We start from the raw sequence: 20,306 nt of genomic DNA on the forward strand, positions 1-20,306 counted from the left end.
GTCCTTTTTAGGTCAAAAGCAAAAACTCTACATGAGCGAATACCATTGGCTGGGTTTAATAAACTTCCTAGCATTCCTCAGATTGCAAAGGTAAGCACTGATGTCATTAATATGACATAATCATTATATTAATCATTCTCCACTAAATTACAATTCTTTCTCAATTTCTCATTTTGTCTTTCAAACATGTCATAATCTGTCTTTAGATACTTGAACTTTTAACTGTTATGTTCAGTTTTTAAATACTGTCCAACTCCCCCCTCTCCTCGTATGCCTTTTGTATTCTATTCACTTTCATTCCATACTATTATGGCCTAATAAGACTTAGGGGATCATTTATGAAATACAAGAAGGGTTGGTGAGTACCATTCCTTGTGTCATATAGTGTGCTGTTAGTGCAGCACCATATATAGAGGTGTACACCCCAATTATGCATTGTCCTACTGGAAGGATCAGATTACTTTCACAACATTAAGCAAATTGAATTGAATTGAAAGCAGTGATGAGATCTAATTGCACCTCCATTGTAATATAAAAATCACCTCCCTGGATGCTCATGATAATATTCCATCCAGCAAAAAAAGAAAGAAAAATGTATGAATTGCTTACTTTCCCGGATTGTCCATATTAAGGGGAGACTTCCGAACTGTCTTTCCGCTATGGAGCCAGTTAATGCAGTGCTCCGACCCAAAGTAATGGGAATGACAGGAATAGCTGGAACAGGGTGGGGATAGACAGGGCAAATTTTAAATATAATTGATTATATTTTAGACCTGGGGGTAAATTTATTTAGCTGCAGGTTTGAAAAAGTGGAGATATTGCCTATAGCAACCAATTAGATTCCAGCTGTCATTTTGAACAATGTTCTAAATAAATGATAACTAGACTCTGGTTCTATAGGCAATATCTCCAGTTTTTCAAACCAGCAGCTCGATAAATTTAATCCCTGGTGTTCAAAATGACAAAAAAGCCTTAACTGAACAACCTTAAGTAACCAACATTTTATATAATAGATCTCAAGATATATCTGTCTGTGTGTGTAGGTAAGGTTGTAATGTGTCTTTACTATTTCAGGCCTTATGTGATGATGCCACTGGACTGAAATTCAATCCTGTTCTCTACCCCAAGGTAGGCCACACTTTCTCTCTCTCTCTCTCTGCCTGTCTCTGTCTCTCACTCTCTCTCTCTCTTAACATATTTATATATATATATATATATATATATATATATATATATATATATATATATATATACTGTATAAACAAAGTATATGCACATTAGACAAATTGTTGAACTCTGATGTTTTTCAGGCTTCCCAAATGATTGTTGCATATGATGAACATGAAATCAACAATACCTTCAAGTTCGGCGTTATATATCAAAAATTTAAGCAAGTAAGTAAAGAGACATCTGGGATATATTCTGTAATGGATTTGTTTATTAGAAAATGATGTACATATTGATACTAGTATGTAAGTAATTAACAATTAGCCTCTATTCAGTAGTCCTGTTTTTGTTTCAACTTATGCTGTATATCACATATAACCTGATGAAATCCAAGTCGTATTACACATTATGTAATACACGGCGAGTCATTTATGAACTAGGAAAAATGTGAACTCACATTGTTTTGTAAATGCTCTTTGAAAAATGATACATTGTCTCAGACAGGCTTTTAGCTGTATAATGCCACATTAATCTCATAATTATAGCAATAAAATTAATAGTAGATTTTAACACTATTAAATGTATTGTATTATATAAAGATTAGTGCATTATAAAGGAGTTTCAGATCTGATAATGGCAAATACATTTTCTGAATTTGACAAAGGCGGGAGATGCAAGACATACAAACCCAAGGTCAATATGCAGGGTGACCCTGCCTTCAGAACAATTATTTGCAACTGTTGACTGCTAACAGACAGCTAGTGCTGCATAGTAATCTATAAACATTGATTACAATAGGGTGTTTGTAGCTACTTAATAGATGACATATGGCATTAGTAAATTTCCTGGTATTCTCAGTCCAATCAATGCTGTATCAGAAGACAAAGATATGAATTAATGTTTGAGCTGTACAAATATAGACACGAGCGGTTGTAATACTTTTTCATCAAAAAAGGTTTACAGGTTCCACCTTTAGAATGTCACTAGAGCTTGGTAACAAATTACATTTTGACTTGCAATCCCTATTATGCACCAACTTTAGATACACATACACTTAACTGTTGGTCAGCTGTACACAGTTTGGTGTCATTAGGTCATCAGAATCTTTGTTTAGCCCCTATCCCATGGGCTCAGTCATATAATTTCCACCCCACAGAAACTGAGATAGGGGTGTGATTGCATTGTGGCTAACTTCTTGTATTTTACATATATTGTGACATAAGCACTAGGACAGTTATTATAGGCAGATATATTTCTCACAGGCTTCTGTCTTGTACATTGTAAAACCCCAGGGAGATTGCTGTGTTTTGAAAAACTTTCTCAAAATTTGTTTTCAGCTTTTAGGAAAAACTGGTATTAGGGTCCCTGGGCTTTGAATGGAGAGAGAAGGGTGGACTCCTTCTCATATGGCCTATTTCATGTTTTCTAGAGAGCTAGCAAGCTGCTGGCTATTTAGGAGTTGCACCTGATGAGTTGCTGTTAAAAGGCTGCTAGGCAGTTTATTCAGTCCCTCAGTACGTGGATAGGCTCCTGAGAGAAAATGCAATTTATGATCTGTTAGATCTGTTGTTTTTGTATATGTGTTGGTCACTGGGTCCCTCACTTTAGGGAGGGAGTTCCTGCATATTAGTTAGTAGCCAGACGGCAAGGATTTTACTTTTTGTTCTGTTTGTTTACATGCTAACGAATAAAACTAGCTGAGGCTATTTAAACTGAAGCACTGGACTGGTATTATTAACCTTGCTGAAGTGAGTGAATTGCAGCTGTCTAACCCCAGGAGATGGTACCGCTAATCCGATCTTATGATAATATATGTAACAGATGAAAATTACTTATTGCAGTGGAGAATAGTTATATGTGCGTATTTTTTAAATGGTTTAGGCGACAGACATATAGAGAATGTGGTTTCCATGGTTTTTGAAGGACATGGGTTGCAAGCTTGCAGAAACATTAGCATAATACACTAGTAGTTCTAGAAGGTCAAGGTTATATGATAGAAGTGCTTTATTTAATTGAAGTGGAGGAATCAACACATTCTTGAGTGCTGGATTATAAAACAACTCAGTATAGTGATGGAATCACTTCACTACATCAGTAGTAACACTGTTAACTGATTGGTAACGTTATATGGTAATAATACAGATATAATAAGTGGACAATGTGTTTTCCCTCAGCTGTGTAACCTTTTAAAATATATGAAATTCAATAGAGGTTTCTTCACATGACGTATTTACTACAGTTCCATAGAACGGTTTCTACCATGCACGTTTGTGGAGTATCCACAAACTCCAAAGAGTAGAAAGTGGTGTACACCTTAAAATATGCTGGTCCAGGACAATTAGACATTCCTGCGCAATTAAAGGTCCGCATTTTTGTTGTTTGTAAATAAACTTTAGTGAGGGGCTTACAGCAGTAATAAATAATTCACACAAATTTGATTATACATGTGCTAACAGAACTACAAGTGCCAGCATACCTATGGGTGCCAGAGCATTCCAGCACTTGTCTCTGTTTTCTGGGCCCTTTTGTATAGTTTAGTATTCTGTTTGTCTCTCTGTGCCTTAAGCATATTTTTATATGCAATCTGCTGCTTGTAAAACAAAGTCAACCAAATCCAAGATAATGATCTGGGAGCAGGAAAAGTTGCCTGAAACAATCTTATGAAAACATTTTTATTTTTTAAGCATGCATTTTTATTTAAATGTTAACGCTCAAGATAAAGACACATTCTCTATGTACAGATGTAACAAGCATCCATTTGTCTTTTAACGCCTATGATTTTTTTAATCGCATCACTGAAATTCCTTCCAATGCATTTTTCTGCCACCACAACTGTACGTGTCCAGTGCTTTGTGAATCAAATACTGCGTTTGCATTCTAAGAAAAAAACCCAATTATAATAATAATTAAAAACTGGCCAGCATGCCCCTCCTTAAATCCTCAAGCAGCCCCAGTTTTGGACACCCTGGCTGGTTATCACCAGAAGACCACGAGAATGGATCCCCCTAACTTTAGTGAAAACCAACTCCACCTTTCCCTAAAGTCACCAATGAGGCCTGTCTAGCACTGGGTTTGGTTGAGCATTTTTGGGAGGAGCATGCTGTACTTTTTTAATTATTTATATTTTTGTACACAGTGCAGCATCTGTGTTCTGACTGGATGTAACTTTTAATCACTTGCAGTTCTTTACTTTTCAACCACTTTTGTGTTTTCTCATATCGCAGATGCTGCTGATTCATTAGTTTAAAGTTAAAATTGTAGGTTTCATTATTTTATGTCGCTAGCATCTTGCATTTAACGTAAACTGCAGTTCTCCCTGTGACCTCACATCTTTATGATACAACAGCAAACCATGTGGTCAGTCTGGGTATTGCAGGTAAAATGTATTAATGGTATGGTGTCTAATGTTAACACTGTACCTGGATAAATCTTACTACAAGGGCTATGTGATGGCAGCAGTATCACCCAGCATTAAAAGACAATTTGGTGCTTCCTACATTTTTGTGTTGAGGACCTATTACTCTCTTTGAGGGAAAATGCTATAAACATGTTATATAAATCTATACTCGTGAATCTAGGTATATCAGCAGTGGGAATTCTAGAAAATTATGTATTTTAAGTGAAAGCTTTTCAGTGGGGAAAACAGACTAAATGTCCAGGAAGGAGCAAATTTGCAAGATTTGCGCAGATCGAATTTTTTGGCAGAACAGACAATTTTACAAAGCTGCAAAGTACCTGAAATACAATCTTCAAGTTCTGTTTTTGATTTGTCATTCCATGGAATAACTATTTTGCACTGTGAGCCTGACTTAGAGCTGCATCTTGGTGCAAAATTAACTCACTGTGTAGAGAACACATAACTTGCGCTTGTTATTGCATTTGGCGTTAAGGTGCAAGTGCAATATAGTAAGGGGCGTGCAAATCCATCTTTCATCGTATGCAAGTGAGGCATCTTTAAGTGCAGTTCACCACCACCACCATTTATTTATATAGCGCCACTGATTCCGCAGCCCTGTACAGAGAACTACTTCACATCAGTCCCTGCCCCATTGGAACTTACAGTCTAAATTCCCTAACACACACACACACACACACACACACACACACACACACACACACACACACACACACACTCACAGACAGACAGAGAGAGAGACTAGGGTCAATTTTAATTGCAGCCAATTAACCTACTAGTATGTTTTTGGACTCAGCACTTTATTTGTTAAAGAGCATCTTGATGAATTTATAGTCTATGAATGGAGCTGGGTGAATTCTTAGGGAATACTTAAAATCAAATTCCTCTGGCAAAATGTGCAATGTTTGGGTCCAGGTCGATATTTGCAGAACAGTTTTTTACAAATGTCCACTCTTTTTTTTCTTCACTCAGGTGATGAAAATAATATGCTTTACAAACATTGTTTTTTATTTTTTTCTGATGTTTTTTTCTGCAAAACAATGTTTAAACTTATCAGCTCATTCACACCTATATACTTTTAAATAGCTTTTTTGCATTAATAAATGCAAGAAAAGCACATAAGAAATAGAACAAATGATTGCCAATTGTGCAGGTCACATTGCATTCTAAAATCTCATACCTCTGTTTAACATTTTAGAACACAGCATGTTCTAGTTTTCATGCCCATTACCAATAAAAGGGGTGTAATGATAAAACCAGAGAACATAAAAGTCTCATGAAAAACACATTAAAAATACTGAAAATTCATCTAAAGCGCCCATATGTTTTTATGCATCGTTATAGTTTTAGCAAGTGCATATGTAGAAATTAGCATATGGCCATTGTATACATTAGCCTGTAGATTAGAGGAAAAGAGATATACATCTCAGAGGAATCCACACACTATGGAGAAATGCATCAGATTATACATCTTTTTATATACTTATTTTTTATCACTATTGTAATCACAACAAAACTGTGGGCTTTTGTTCTAATTGTAATGAGTGTTTCTAACAACTTACCTCTAATACATAGCTGGACAGTACCAGAAGTCCGTAGTAATACTGTAAGACTGTAGTAATACAACATCGAGGGTCCTGTATATAAACTAAGAAATGGATTTTATCCTTATTGATTTATCAGCACTGTTTTATCATCATCCTCTATTTATTTATTTATATAGCACCACTAATTCCACAACGCTGTATAGAGTACTCACTCACATCAGTCCCTGCCCAATTGGAGCTTACAATCTAAATTTCCTAACATACACACAGACACACACTGAGAGAGACTAAGGTCAATTTAATAGCAGCCAATTATTATTATTATTATTTATTATTATTAATTTTTATTTATAGGGTGCCACAAAGTATCCGTAGCGCCGTACAAGGACAAACAATGGCACAGTACAAGGTGAAACAGCACAGTACAAGTCACAGTAAGCACTATAACTCTGGGGGCTCAGGCACAGCATGAAAGAGAGGGAGGGAGGGGAAAAGTGAGTACAGGCAGGTAACTATGGCCCAAGAGGGTGGGCACGGATGACAGGTTGAGAGTCACCGAGGGGAGTGGAGAGAAGCGAGAGGAGACAGAGGGCAGAGGGACTGAGAGGAGGTGAGCTGAGTAGCTGGAGAGCGCAGTTAAAAGTGATGGAAACAGAAGGTAGGAGAGCCCTGCTCAACGGAGCGAACAATCTAAAGGGAGGGGAAGACAGACAGACACATGGATGAGACGGAGAGACGGGAGGAAGAGGGAGAAGGGAAGAAGGGATGAGAAAGAGAGGTAGCCAACCGGTGGGAGTTTAGGCATGAGACTGGAAGGCTTTAAGGAAAAGGTGGGGTTTTAATGTTCGTCTGAAAGAGGACAGATTAGGGGAAGTTCTGATGGAGCGGGGGGGCTTGTTCCAATGGAGGGGAGCGGCGCGGGAGAAGTCTTGGATACGTGCGTGAGAGGAGGTAATCAGAGGGGAAGAGAGGCGACGATCGTTGGACGATCGCAGTGAGCGGGAGGGAGTGTGAATAGAGATAAGGTTAGAGATGTAGGGAGCAGTGGAGTTGGCGAGGGCCTTGTAAGTCAGAGTGAGGAGCTTGAAAAGGATTCTGTAGGGGAAGGGGAGCCAGTGAAGGGCTTGGTAGAGTGGGGATACAGAGGTGGAACGGCGAGAGAGGAAAATAAGCCTAGCAGCGGCGTTAAGTACAGATCTAAGGGGAGCGAGATGAGAGAGGGGGAGGCTGATAAGGAGAAGGTTGCAGTAGTCCAAGCGGGAGATAATCAGAGAGTGGACGAGAGATTTGGTGGCATCCTGGGAAATTAACCTATTAGTACGTTTTTGGAGTGTGGGAGGAAACCGGAATACCCGGAGGAAACCCACGCATACACAGGGAGAACATACAAACTCCACACAGATAAGGCCATGATTGGGATTCGAACTCATGACCCCAGCGCTGTGAGGCAGAAGTGCTAGCCACTAAGCCATCGTGCTGCCCATTAATGAACATTACTGTGCTCGAATGATGGCATTGTAAAATTGAGTGGACCGGCTCCTGAATATTTTACTAGGGCGGTATAGGCATAGGCAAAATTGTCTCCAGTGGAGAAGTCAAAGTGATTGAGTTATGTGCATAGGTCGCAGTGCATTTTGGAGTCTAAAAATGTCTGTCATCTGCTATAACTCAATCAGTAATAGAAATACACTGGAAGATGTAACTTAATTCACCTTAAACTGATGTTCTGGTGAAAGGACAGTTTAGGAATAACTACTCACCAGAGTGGACAAACCTGGAGTTCTCTTGTTTCTTGCTTCTACATTAATCAATGCCGTGGTCTGCATCCATCTCCTATATCTTGTGTGTGCCTATGTCTGTGTGTCCTGTGTGTGTGTAACACAGGAGAGGTAGGGAACACAGTGTAGATAGCCTTGCATAACTATATGTGTTATTTTACTACATAGTATAAAAATAATCTAAAATTAGGGTGTATCAAATTTCCTAGTGCTTCGGGGATTGGTGACCCTTCTTCGTTCAGTTCTAAATTTCCACTTCTTCTACTTTGCTTTTGGCAAAAGTGGGATTTTCCTGTAGTGAACACTTCACTGTCAAATGCACATAAGTAAATAGTCCCTGATAGTAAAATGTTCTGGAGAAAACTTCTAAATTGTTACAACAATGTAAAGCACTAACAGTAGATTGAATGTCTGCCAACTTTCGTCTCAACGAATAGGAGCAGTAGAGGAGTGTTACAGCGTAGCAGGGGCAGGCTGGGCTGGGGGGCATATGCCCCCGGTCCGGTCCCATAGTGGGCTATTTTGGGCTGGGGCACTGGGCCACCTGCATTTTTTTTCCTTTAAAAGTCGAGTCTTGGCCCCCGGGCTAAAACTTGCCAGCCCTTCCCTGCAGCGTAGACATCTAACTTTTCAAACTCACTTGATACCTGTCAGCTCACAGGTGGACAGGTGATGCTTAAAATAAACACTCCACTTTTATTGTATCTTCTACTGTTAGAAACTGATATACAGAAAGCAGTGTTTCCTGGCATTCACCAAGTTCTAACAATGGGATTATTTCTTATATTGCAAGATTTGATTATGAAAACATGTGTGTAATGGAAATGTTGTAATTAGGGAGAGGGTTCAGAACATGAAAGGCAGGGAGGATTGAATCCACTAATTTGTTACATAAAATTCTGGCAGGCATCCTAATTAACTTCTCATATTTTGTACATCTCTGTGGTGCCAGCGTTGTGTAGCTGCAAATTGTTACGGTGTTGGAATAATATGATATGAAAAGCAAAAGTGGCAGAAGGAATTAGAATATACATTTTCGAATAACCGCTCTGTTTACATTGTGTTTACGCTCAAATTAATATTCTTGTTTTACTTTGTGTATGTTTGTATTAGTCTATATTAGTTTGTCTAATTACTGTTTGTGTTATCCTTAGTATTTATTATATATGCAGTATGTGTGTATATTATGTGTGTAATATATATGTGTATATATATATATATTATGCAGAAGCAATGACATCTTTTTAAAGGATACCACTAAACACAGAGATTCAGAGCAAACATATATTATAATATTCTTTTTTACCTGTGTTGTCTCTTTAGCCGAGCAAGTGTTTGGTTATTTCAGTGGAGCAATCCATTTTGATTTTATTAATTTATTGAGTAATATCATTAATGGATTAGGTAATTTGCGCCATTTTGGCTCCGCCCTGTGACAAAATGCCTTTTTCGTGTGTGGTGGGGGGGGGGGGGGGAAACGACGCGATTCACTGTGATTCGCCTCATTTTGACCCCGGGAGAGTTGGCAAGCATGCTTTAGGGTGCCAGGTTATGATGCTAGTGTCACCTGTTGAATAAAGCCATTTTGTGGGTTGGCGCAAAATTGAGCGTATAAATTAATTACCGTATATACTCGAGTATAAGTCGACCCGAATATAAGCCGAGGCACCTAATTTTACCACCAAAAACTGGGAAAACTTATTGACTCGAGTATAAGCCTAGGGTGGGAAATGCAGCTGCTACTGGTAATTTTTTTTTCTTCAAAAGCTCACTTCTGTTTAATTACTGTAATTTCAGTCAGAGTTTTAAACACTCAGGATAATCAAAGTCTTAAAAAATGATTTCATAATTCAAACATTTCTATAGGGATTGTCACCAGATCTTTTGTAGGTCTATTAAAGTCCAGATTAGAGGACTTTAAATGTTTATGTGCCATTCATTCTCGTTTTACTCACACTCCCGAAAACCAGGCATTCCAAGGATAATTGTGAATGGTCTTGTATGCATTAGTCTATTTATCTTAAATTAACATGCACTACATGTCTTCCATATATTTTAATGGAGATGTGATGGCTTACAAATAGTCCACACTTTAACCTTTTACTTTACCAGCGCTGTATATTTGGCACAATATTTTCATGGACCTATTAGCTGCCCTATTTTACGATGTGCACCAACTTAATATAAAGCTACACTGTTTCCTGACCAGCGCAACAAATATACTTTACAAGGAGATAGCGAGAGAGACAGCGAGACAGCGAGAGAGACAGCGAGAGAGACAGCGAGAGAGACAGCCTTTAACTTACCCTGTAGTGGAACGCATGTGCGTTCCACTGACAGGAAGTTCGGCATTTGCGTTCCAAATGCCGAACTTCCTGTCAGTGGAACGCACATGCGTTCCACTGCGGAAGAAAGGAGCTCAGGGACCGGACACCAGGTTAGTTCACCCGTGTATAAGCCGAGAAGGCTTTTTCAGCATACAAAAATGTGCTGAAAAACTCGGCTTATACACGAGTATATACGGTAGTAACTAGTGACATCGCTAAGGTATGAGGCACCAAAAGATAAGGCTACCTTCACATAAATATTAGCACAAAATGCCTGCGTCCATTGTCAGTGTGTTTACTTTTGTTATGGAAACACAATATAGCTATTTCTTGTGATAGTTGTCACTAGAGAAAAATAAATATTTTATTATTAATCTGCTATTTTCTGCAACACGGTTTTACATTTGTTTTATAGACTAATATTGTTCCCTCCTATTTTTTTTTTTGCAGTGAACTAACACCATTACAATGTTCCTTCTTTGCAGACATTAGAGGAAGAGCTGTTTGGAAATAATGAAGAAAGTGCTGCATTTAAAGAGTTCTTGAGTTTACTTGGAGAAACAGTCTTACTCCAGGACTTCAAAGGGTAGGTTAGAAAGATATAATTATGACAGATACGGGTGACAGAATGGGACGTAATGATGTCGATGTTTAAACACAAAAACAATTGCCTTGATTACATCAGCGTTAGTGTTTTTCTTTCCAAAGTGATGTTCAGTGGGTTGAAAATCAACATTTTGTATCTTGACATAACAATTTTTGTTTTTTGATTTGATTACCCATTCAGTGTGTTTCTTTTGTCGTTTTGATGGCGATGGAGATAAACTAGATTCAATGTACATAGCAATCAGACATTTTGACCTCTCCTACCATCAGCATGTACCACACTTTTCCTTGGAGACAGTAGTTTTTTTTTCCCTCAATGAATATGAGATTTTTGTGTTTTATTTAAAAATAACACTGAATACAAAGCTTATTTACAAATTATTGATAACGTTACCTAATGGGCGTGTAATACGTCCAGCCCAGCAGAGCGAACAGTCCATGTCCAACAGGACATTGAAGGGAGTAACTGAAATAAGGTCTTAAACTTTAATTGACGTGTTAGGCCATAAATTGATTCAGGTGAGGTCGTTGAATAACCGTTGAATAAGTACTCGGACACTTCTATACTCTCAGGATCTTGTGTCTACTCTCATCAACCATGGGCTCCTTTATGCAGCTGGCTGAGGACTTGAAAATAAATATATATGACTGTTTCAGAGCAGGAAAAAGCTATAGAAGGTTATATATATGCTTGCAATTTGGAGTTTCCACTGTTGAAAACATCCTTAAAAAATGGAAGATAAGAGTGTAGTGAAGCAGAGGTGTTAGGATTCCTTGTGTTAACCTAGAGTGGCGCTGGCTGACCAGGGGTGTGGACTCAAATGAGTTCCCCGGTCTTCACCAAGAACGGTCACAAAGCGGGATGGTCTTGGCTGCCGAAAAATTGCAAGTCATGGTTCTCTGGCCTGCCCCTAGATGTAAAACGGCAACTTTGTACGGTCAATGAGTTGGGAACTAGTACACAGACGGACAGAGAGGTGCAATCAGAAGGCAGATGGAGGGTCAACGGAGTCGAGGACTGGTACACAAGCGGTCAATGAGGTGCAATATCAGGAGGCAGATGGAGGGTCAAACGGAACCGGGAATTGGTACACAAATGGACAGAGAGGTGCAATCAGGATACAGATGGAGGGTCAAACCAAGCCAGAGACTGGTATACAAGTGGTCAATGAGGTGCAAAATCAGGAGGCAGATGGAGGGTCAAATGGAGCCGGAGACTGGTACACATACTGTCAGCAAGTATAAGGGAAGCTCAGGGGGTGAGAGATCAGGAAGCAGGCACCAGGTAAAGCACACAGGAGCCGGGAGGCAGACGAGATAGGTAACTTGTTGCTCTGACACTGCTAAAGTGTCAGAGCGAGTTTAAATAGTAAAGTGACTTGAATTCCCCGCCTCCCGGATGCGTTCATGTGATGCTGACACCCGGAAGTGTCGGCCAACATGCTGTCAGAGGATGGACAGTGCTGGAATGGAGAACGGGTAAGATCGTGACAATGAGGAACTGTTGAAGTGAAAATAATAATAGTATAATATAAAGTATGCAAAACATTTTTAGAAAAAAGTGCTGTGGAATGATAAACAAAAATGCAACTTTTACCCACAACCAAGAATACATTTTGGGGAAAAAAAAGATTATGTAAGAAAAGAACATCTTGAAGGGACGTATTAAAAGGAATGACAGCTTCAGTCTGCTAAAAGGAATGCCAATAGACTTCTATGATAGCAAATTTAAATTTTATGTATATTTTTAAAAATCTTATACTTCTTAAATATATCTTCCGCACACTTATTGCTAAGGTACTTGCTCATGTTTTACATGTGGAATGACGAACAATTATTGTGGAATGACAGCTGTTTTATACGCCTTGTCAATGCAAAAATATCAGTAAAAACTTGCATTTCTCCCAAAAAAAACACCTCTATTTCTCCCATATCCCCTAATCCCACACACTAAACCACAGTAATCATCCGTCATTCCACATGTAAAACATGACCAAGTACCTTAGCAATAAGTGTGTGGAAGATATATTTAAGAAGTGTAAGATTTTTAAAAATATACATAAAATTTCAATTTGCTATCATAGAGGTCTATTGGCATTCCTTTTAGCAGACTGAAGCTGTCATTCCTTTTAGTACGTCCCCATCTTGACAACCATTAACAATGGGGTGCATCTATTATGCTTGAAGGATGTTTGGCAACTAGTGGCATAGGACATTCTATCTGGATAGAAGGAAGGATGGATTCAACTAAACATCAACAAATCCTAGAAGCTAATTTTCCAATATCAGTGACGAAAATGTAGCTGAAAACAAGTTTGTTTTTTCGTCAGGACAGTAATATAAAACCTGTTAACACTGTAAACTACTTACATGAATGTAAGATTAAGGTTTTGAAATATAGTCCTCAGCCTATACAAAAATAACATCATTATTTATGATAGCGAGTTCTTCAAGGAATTGTGGGAATAAATTACAGTTGTAAGTAGATCATAGTTTGTGTTTTAGATCACTGTCCTGATGAAACCATGGTACAGTTTTTGTATTATATAAGCATATACATGCATACAATTGTAGAGAAAGATGAACTGAAGAAAAATCTCTGAAAGAATAAACTATAAAACAGAAGTGTCTAAGACTATTCAAATGTAAATGTTTCAAGACTTCTCATACAATATGTCCTATGCTTTTTTCCAGGTTCCGTGGAGGATTGGATGTTGCACATGGTCAGACAGGGACAGAGTCCATATACACTGTATTCAGAGACAAGGAGATCATGTTTCATGTCTCAACTAAGTTACCGTTTACAGAAGGGGATACCCAGCAGGTGAACATTTTTAAATTTTCAGCTGGCACACATTTATCAAGGGATGTGTTATTATCTCATATTGTCACTGTCATTGTGCCCCATTTGTGCTCCTGTTTTATTATTTTACAAAACATTAACAGCACATTACAATAATCAAATAGAACATATATGAGAATATTAACAAGTATGTATAATGCATTCCGCTGAACATTCCAAGATAAACAAAGATCAGGATAAAATAGACCATGCCCACAAACTATTAGGTCAAAAGTTATTTGCACCCAATTCATTTCCTGGTGATAGACATACTTGCCAACTCTCCCGGAATGTCCGGGAGACTCCCGAAATTCGGGTGGGTCTCACTGAGTCCCGGGAGAGCTGGCAAGTCTCCCGCGTCCGGGAATTACCTTCCCAAAATGACGCGATTTGCGGTGAATTGCGTCATTTGGGCCCGGCCCCCGCATCAAAATGGCATTTCCTGTTGTGGGGCGGGGCTAAAATGACGCTTTTGCAGTGCCCCGCCGCTTCCCACCCTGCAGTCACGCCCATCTCCCGGAAAACACTTGCCAAAAGTTGGTAAGTATGGTGATAGAAGCCATTGTGTGAGGAAACATTGGGTATGTGCATTGTCTTCTGAGAGGCAATATGTATTTCATGTAAAATGCTGCCTGTTTATACCATTATATTTGCATGTCTCCCATAGTCTCAGCTTTTTAAGTCTAAACATACTTGATTTATAATTGACTTATAATGACAGTATATATTATCAAAAATGAGCTGTATGTTGGCAGTGGAACAAATTATTTATAGTACATTATAAAATCTCTTTAGAGTGGGTACAGGGACAATATTGTACTAACTCAAATACACCTTATTCCTATGCACAGTGTAGGCAGCCATTTTGTAAACAGCCCATCAAATCCCTAGAAACTGGCTTGTGGGTATATTTGCTAAACTGCGAGTTTGGAAAAGTGGAGATGTTGCCTATAACAACCAATCAGATTCTAGCTGTCATTTATATAGTGCATTCTACTAAATGACAGCTAGAATCTGATTCGTTGCTATAGGCAACATCTCCACTTTTTCAAACCCACAGTTTAGGAAATATATCCCTCAGTTTGGTAATTAAACTGTAGTGAATTCATAGACTGCACTCTTATGAATTTTTGGTTGACTGACATAATAGCTGTTTTGACTGTGGCTACAGATGTAGCAAGCGTTAAATGAACACCTGGTGCGTCACACTGCCAGTCATGTAACTTGCCACGGCCATTTGTCAACCTATTAAAGTGGAACATCAGCTATAGACTACAACAGTAACAGGGTAATCCCTCAGTGTGCCATCCCTCTTTCATTGTGAGAAATTGACCCAGCCTGGGATAACAGTACTGGGATTTTTCCTGGCAACTTTGCAGCCCTAGTGGTATTGTGGTAATAGGGTCACTAAGAAATTTCTCTCTTTATACTTCTTTATAAATTATTAAATACATCAGAAACACATTTATTTAAAATATATGTTCATTAAATAAAGTACTGCCTTGGTAATCCAGTGGGAATAAAATAAAAAGTAGAGATGCTCAGGCTCGGTTCCTCGAGAACCGAACACACCCGAACTTAGCAGATGTGGCTCGGCTCGGTACTGTCGCGCGGCCTCGGAATTGAAATCGAGGCAAAACGTCATCGGATCTCGGATCTTGCAAGCTTTGGATTCTATAAGTACCGCCCTCCACGGCGATCCAGCACCATTTCACAGAGGGACACAGAAGGGGTAGCACAGTTCTTGGCAGTCTGTAGAGCAGTTGGGCAGCGTCATAGCTAGAATAGAAAGAGGAGGGGTAGCAGTGTTCTTCAAAGTCTCCAGTGACATTTAGGAGAGCTCCATTGCTCCATTGCTAATTGTCATTGCTGAAATAGAAATAATAGGTCTGGCAGACTTGGTCTTCTAAATCTGCAGTCACATTGTACTGTTATATAGGTAACACATAAAGAGGAGAGCTCCATTGCTAATTGTCATTGCTGAAATAGAAATAATAAGTCTGGCAGGCTTGGTCTTCTAAATTGTTTGAAAGTGTATGAAAATAATATTGTGACCTGTGAGATGGTCAAATTTGACTGCAAATGACTTGAAATTAATGTTATTGAGGTTAATAATAATGTAGGGGGGGCAAGCAAAATATGTGATTTTAGCAAAAAAAAAAAAATGGATTTTAGAGAAAAAAAGCGGGAACCAAAACCAAAACACAAAGTTAATCCAGATCCAAAACCAAAACCAGAACACGGGGGTCAATGAACATCTCTAATAAAAAGCCATAATATGCAATAATGTTTGCTAGGAGCACCCGGCTCTGAATTGCGGTGTCTTCATTTGACTGGGATAGTCAATAGCTACTTAGCCAATCACAAGAAACTAGTGTAGGAAAACTATGTGTAATTGGCTAAGCAGTAAAGGCTTGTCCGGGTCAAGTCAGTTCATTGTGTGGTGGGGCTATTATGAGCAGTCCACATATTTAATGGCATATTTTTTAAAATTTTATTCCTATTGTAGAAGATTCCCATTGGCTGTGTCATGAAATAATAATAAGAGGCGTTACAATCTCCAGGTGCCAGAAAGAGCACAAGAGCTGTTCAGAGGGACTTGAAAGGGAGTCTGGATCTGGCTAACATTATGATAGGAGAGCCCCATTCTTTTGGTTTTCCCAGATGCAGGTCATCAACTCTGTACATTTATCTATGAATCACTTTTGCAATGTGCAGTAAGGGTACTCCAAGGTGCCAGTACTGATACTACAAGCAAAGAGTACTACTGATTTCGGGAGTTACATTATATTAATGTGAGGCGAAATGATAACGTGATGTGATAAAATATTATCGTGCCCAATGTCTCTGTTACACTTGATTACATCTGCACGCAAATTATGTTGTTTAACAATAAATTATTTAACTGTGGTGTGTTCAGTTTATCTTGGGAAGTGACTCATTGTCTAATATGTTTGCAAATGGCAGTTTGGATTACTGTGTTATTTCCTTATCACCGGTCTGCAATAAAACTTTCTATGGTATCCACATCGAAATAAAGAGCAAATAAGAGTTGTGTTGTAACCTGGGGAGGGCTGGCATATTTTAGCCCGGGGGCCAGACTCTACTCAGTAGCCTATTATGGACATTTTAAAGAAATAGAAAATGCAGGTGGCCCAGAAGAGCCGGATTAACATATTGCCCAGGGGCCTTGGGTAGCCAGGGGGCTCTAACAAAGATTTTAACTTAATGCCAGCGATCGGGTCCCATTCATTTAAGTTAGGCAGTCTCAGCTAACACCATCTCTGATGCTGTTAGCTGCCTTTCTGTCAGTACGGGCGCTGTGCGTAGCGTGCTGCTTAGCGAAGAGGTCTCATGAGACTATGACATAGTTGCACAAGGCTTCCTCACTGACCAGCGCGCTTCGCACCTCACTTACAGCAGGGCAAGAAGAAAGAAGAGGTGCCACCTGGAGCCTGAAGGCTGCAGCGAATAGTACCAGGTAAGTTTCTATGTAAGGGGGGAGCGGAGGGGATACACTGGAGCTGAGGGGGGCCTTTACAAATTACTGGGGGCCTCTTAGCTCAGGGGCCCACATTGGCTTAATCCTTCCCTATGGCCCAGTGACCCAGCCCAAGGTAGCCCACTATGGGACCGGCCGGGGGCCAGATGTCCCCCTGCCCCTCAACCCCCCAGCCCAGCCTGCCCTTGGTTGTAACTATAACTCAGCAATAATACTGTATTGGGAAAAAAAAACTTTTCATGAAGTACAATTTGTGCTCATGACTAAAAGAAAAGATAACGCTGCTCCTACTGTTATAATGCCTGAAAACAGACTTTTAGTACCACACCACTGGTGAATAGATCAGGACAAGCCTACATTAGTGCTGTTTGATGTACACAAGTCATGTGTATCATTTGCTGTACATTCATTACTTTGTACTGTGAGCCGACCAAATATCTTAAAGCTATGGAGAAAATTGATCTATTACGCCAACCCGGGCTGCAGAAACCACATGTGGCTACGTCTATGCACTGCGTGATCCTTTCTGTGGCCTACATTGAAACAACTAATGGATTGGATGAAATAGATGATTGACCATTTTAGCATTGTGTCCTAAACATCAAAAATACCTTGCTAGAGATAATCATTCCAACTGTCCGTGACAATACACAGTATATATGCTTTTAAAATCTGACTGTTTGGGAAACTGTCAGTGGGATTCTAACCAATTTACTCTTCAGCACACAGAAGAGCAGTAGTGATTTTCAAGTTAAGTGAAAGGAGGACAAGGAACGTGTCCTGAGATACCGCTAAAGCTCTACAATTATGCTCTGGAGTACTACTATGCTAGTGGACTTGTTATCAGTAATAAACATTTTAAACAGTACATCATCATTGACTATCAATTGCTGTATTCAGCCGATCCCTATTTAACAAACGTATATTTAGCTATATGATCTGTCCCCTACCTTTCTTGTCCTAACACTTCCCTTGTAAAGCCCACATCATTCTGAATATTGAAGTGTTATGTTCAGTTTGAATTCCGTAAGACTAAAAACAAAGATAACCTTAGCTGTAGATTTGGGTAAATGACAGAAAATATAATTTAAAAAAAAAACAATTTCAATCAAACTGAAAATGTGTGAGCGGACATCCCAGTAGCTATCATCTGTCCCTGATTTCTATGGACCGTCCGAGGTTTCAACAATTTGTACCTGAAAATGTTTGTCTCTGGATTTTAGTATTAACTATATGTCCAAAACTTCTTCCAGTATTATTAATATATTGTATTTTGTCTGTAAACTCCATCATAGCACACTCAAAGATAAGAAACAGAAGGGCCCTGCCTGATGAGCTTACAATCTAAGTGGTGTTTCGAGCACAAATTGATTGTTCACTGGTCATATCATGTCTGGATTGCTCACATGCCGATGGGGGTATCTGGGGATAACCAGGGAGTCGATGGCACTAGGTTTTGTTGAATGTGGCCACACGTGCTCCTGTCAGGCTGAGTGGTTGGCTCTGCCTAGGTGGCTCTACAGAAACATTATTTCTTAGTTTTATGGTGGTGTTTATCTCAGACTGCTGTCGTAGCTGCAATCAGTAAGTGGGTGGAGCGAATATGATCAATGGGCATCAATAATAACTAGCATAGAATGTACGGAAAAAAGAGACGTGTAGTTAAATGAGCTTCAAAATAGTCGTACAAAAACTGGGTCTTTTGAAAGCACTGTACATACACAACTATAAAACTATTGCAGGGAAGTTGGCTACGGTAAAATGTGCAGTTACCCATAGCAACCAATCAGCAATTTGCTTTCATTGTCCAATTTGCACTAGCTTGATCAAAGCTAATTAATTATTTATTGCTCTGGTTTGCTGCTCATTTGCACTTTCCCCCTGCTAATAAATAACACCAAGGGGTATATTTACTAAACTGCGGGTTTGAAAAAGTGGAGATGTTGCCTATAGCAACCAATCAGATTCTAGCTGTCATTTATTTAGTACATTCTACAAAATGACAGCTAGAATCTGATTGGTTGCTATAGGCAACATCTCCACTTTTTCAAACCCGCAGTTTAGTAAATATACCCCTAAGTGTGTGTGATCCAGTCCTCATTTACTAACACTGCATTTAAGTGCAAGTTTTTTGAAAAACACAATGCCATGCAGTGCATTCGGATGCTAGTAAAAATGTTAGTGAGCCGGGTATCACTGGAAACAAGCCATGCTGTTTGTTTGTTTTTTTGTTTTGTTTTATTTTCTTTTACAACGTAAAAACACCATTGTTATCATCAAGTGGTGAATGGTGCCTCAAGTGATATTAAGTATAGCGTATTAGCGTATCCTGATGCACTTTAAGTGTATCATTATGTGGAAACATTTACGTGTTTATTTTGAGTTTGTGCATGTACTTTACACCTGCTAAATAAGCCCCATAGGCTTTGGAAATGTACTATAAATGCAAAAGATCCAATCATTGGAACAAATATGTTGTTCTCACAAAGCTTAATCCCTGAACATCATCATTAACATTCTTTACAACAATAATATACTGTGATCAACATATCAATGAGATAAATGTATGAGCTGAGAATTATTTAACCATAAGAGACCAACATTTCACATTTGCATGTTCCCTTTAGCAAAAATTAATTGAAAATAATATATTACATAAAATATTTGCTCTCTTCTTCCACTGTAATACTTTGCAGTCTTATCATTGTTATCTTATTTGTGTGCAGCCATTTCATTAATTGCAGAAATAAATTGCTTAGTTTTTTCTTTGAAAGAGGCAACTAAATCATTTTAAATATTAAGTAATTTACATAATACTAGTATTAACTATGGGGTTAGTAATAATGTAAGAGTATTCACAGTTAAATGAACTTAGTGGTATCAGGAGTGGTGATTTGTACAAGGGAAATATAGTTACACAATCTGTACAGTTTTTAAGTTGGATACATGTATAACGATGTACAACGATATCAAGCTGACTACTACTGAACTTACTGCTTGGCCGGGGTGCCAAGTAACAGGATCAATCACCAATGTGTGACCAAACAAACCATAAACTTGTGGTTTAATGTGGGGCTTGTTATCACCATCAGAAGACACCTACACAAGGCCTACAGGGACCC

At 38.9% G+C, this 20,306-nt stretch overlaps 1 protein-coding gene across 1 annotated transcript in view; it reads left to right on the plus strand.

The window, feature by feature from the left end:
- RAP1GAP2 (RAP1 GTPase activating protein 2) overlaps positions 1-20,306 on the plus strand; it is a 258,657-nt gene that overhangs the window by 191,877 nt on the left and 46,474 nt on the right. The window contains exons 8-12 of the mRNA XM_075196774.1: positions 12-90; positions 1,075-1,128; positions 1,311-1,394; positions 10,720-10,820; positions 13,535-13,664. Coding sequence (XP_075052875.1) covers positions 12-90; positions 1,075-1,128; positions 1,311-1,394; positions 10,720-10,820; positions 13,535-13,664 — 448 coding nt within the window. The remainder of the gene's footprint in view (positions 1-11; positions 91-1,074; positions 1,129-1,310; positions 1,395-10,719; positions 10,821-13,534; positions 13,665-20,306) is intronic.

The sequence above is a fragment of the Mixophyes fleayi genome, chromosome 2 (assembly GCF_038048845.1).
Source record: "Mixophyes fleayi isolate aMixFle1 chromosome 2, aMixFle1.hap1, whole genome shotgun sequence".
In the NCBI taxonomy this organism is placed as follows: domain Eukaryota; kingdom Metazoa; phylum Chordata; class Amphibia; order Anura; family Limnodynastidae; genus Mixophyes; species Mixophyes fleayi.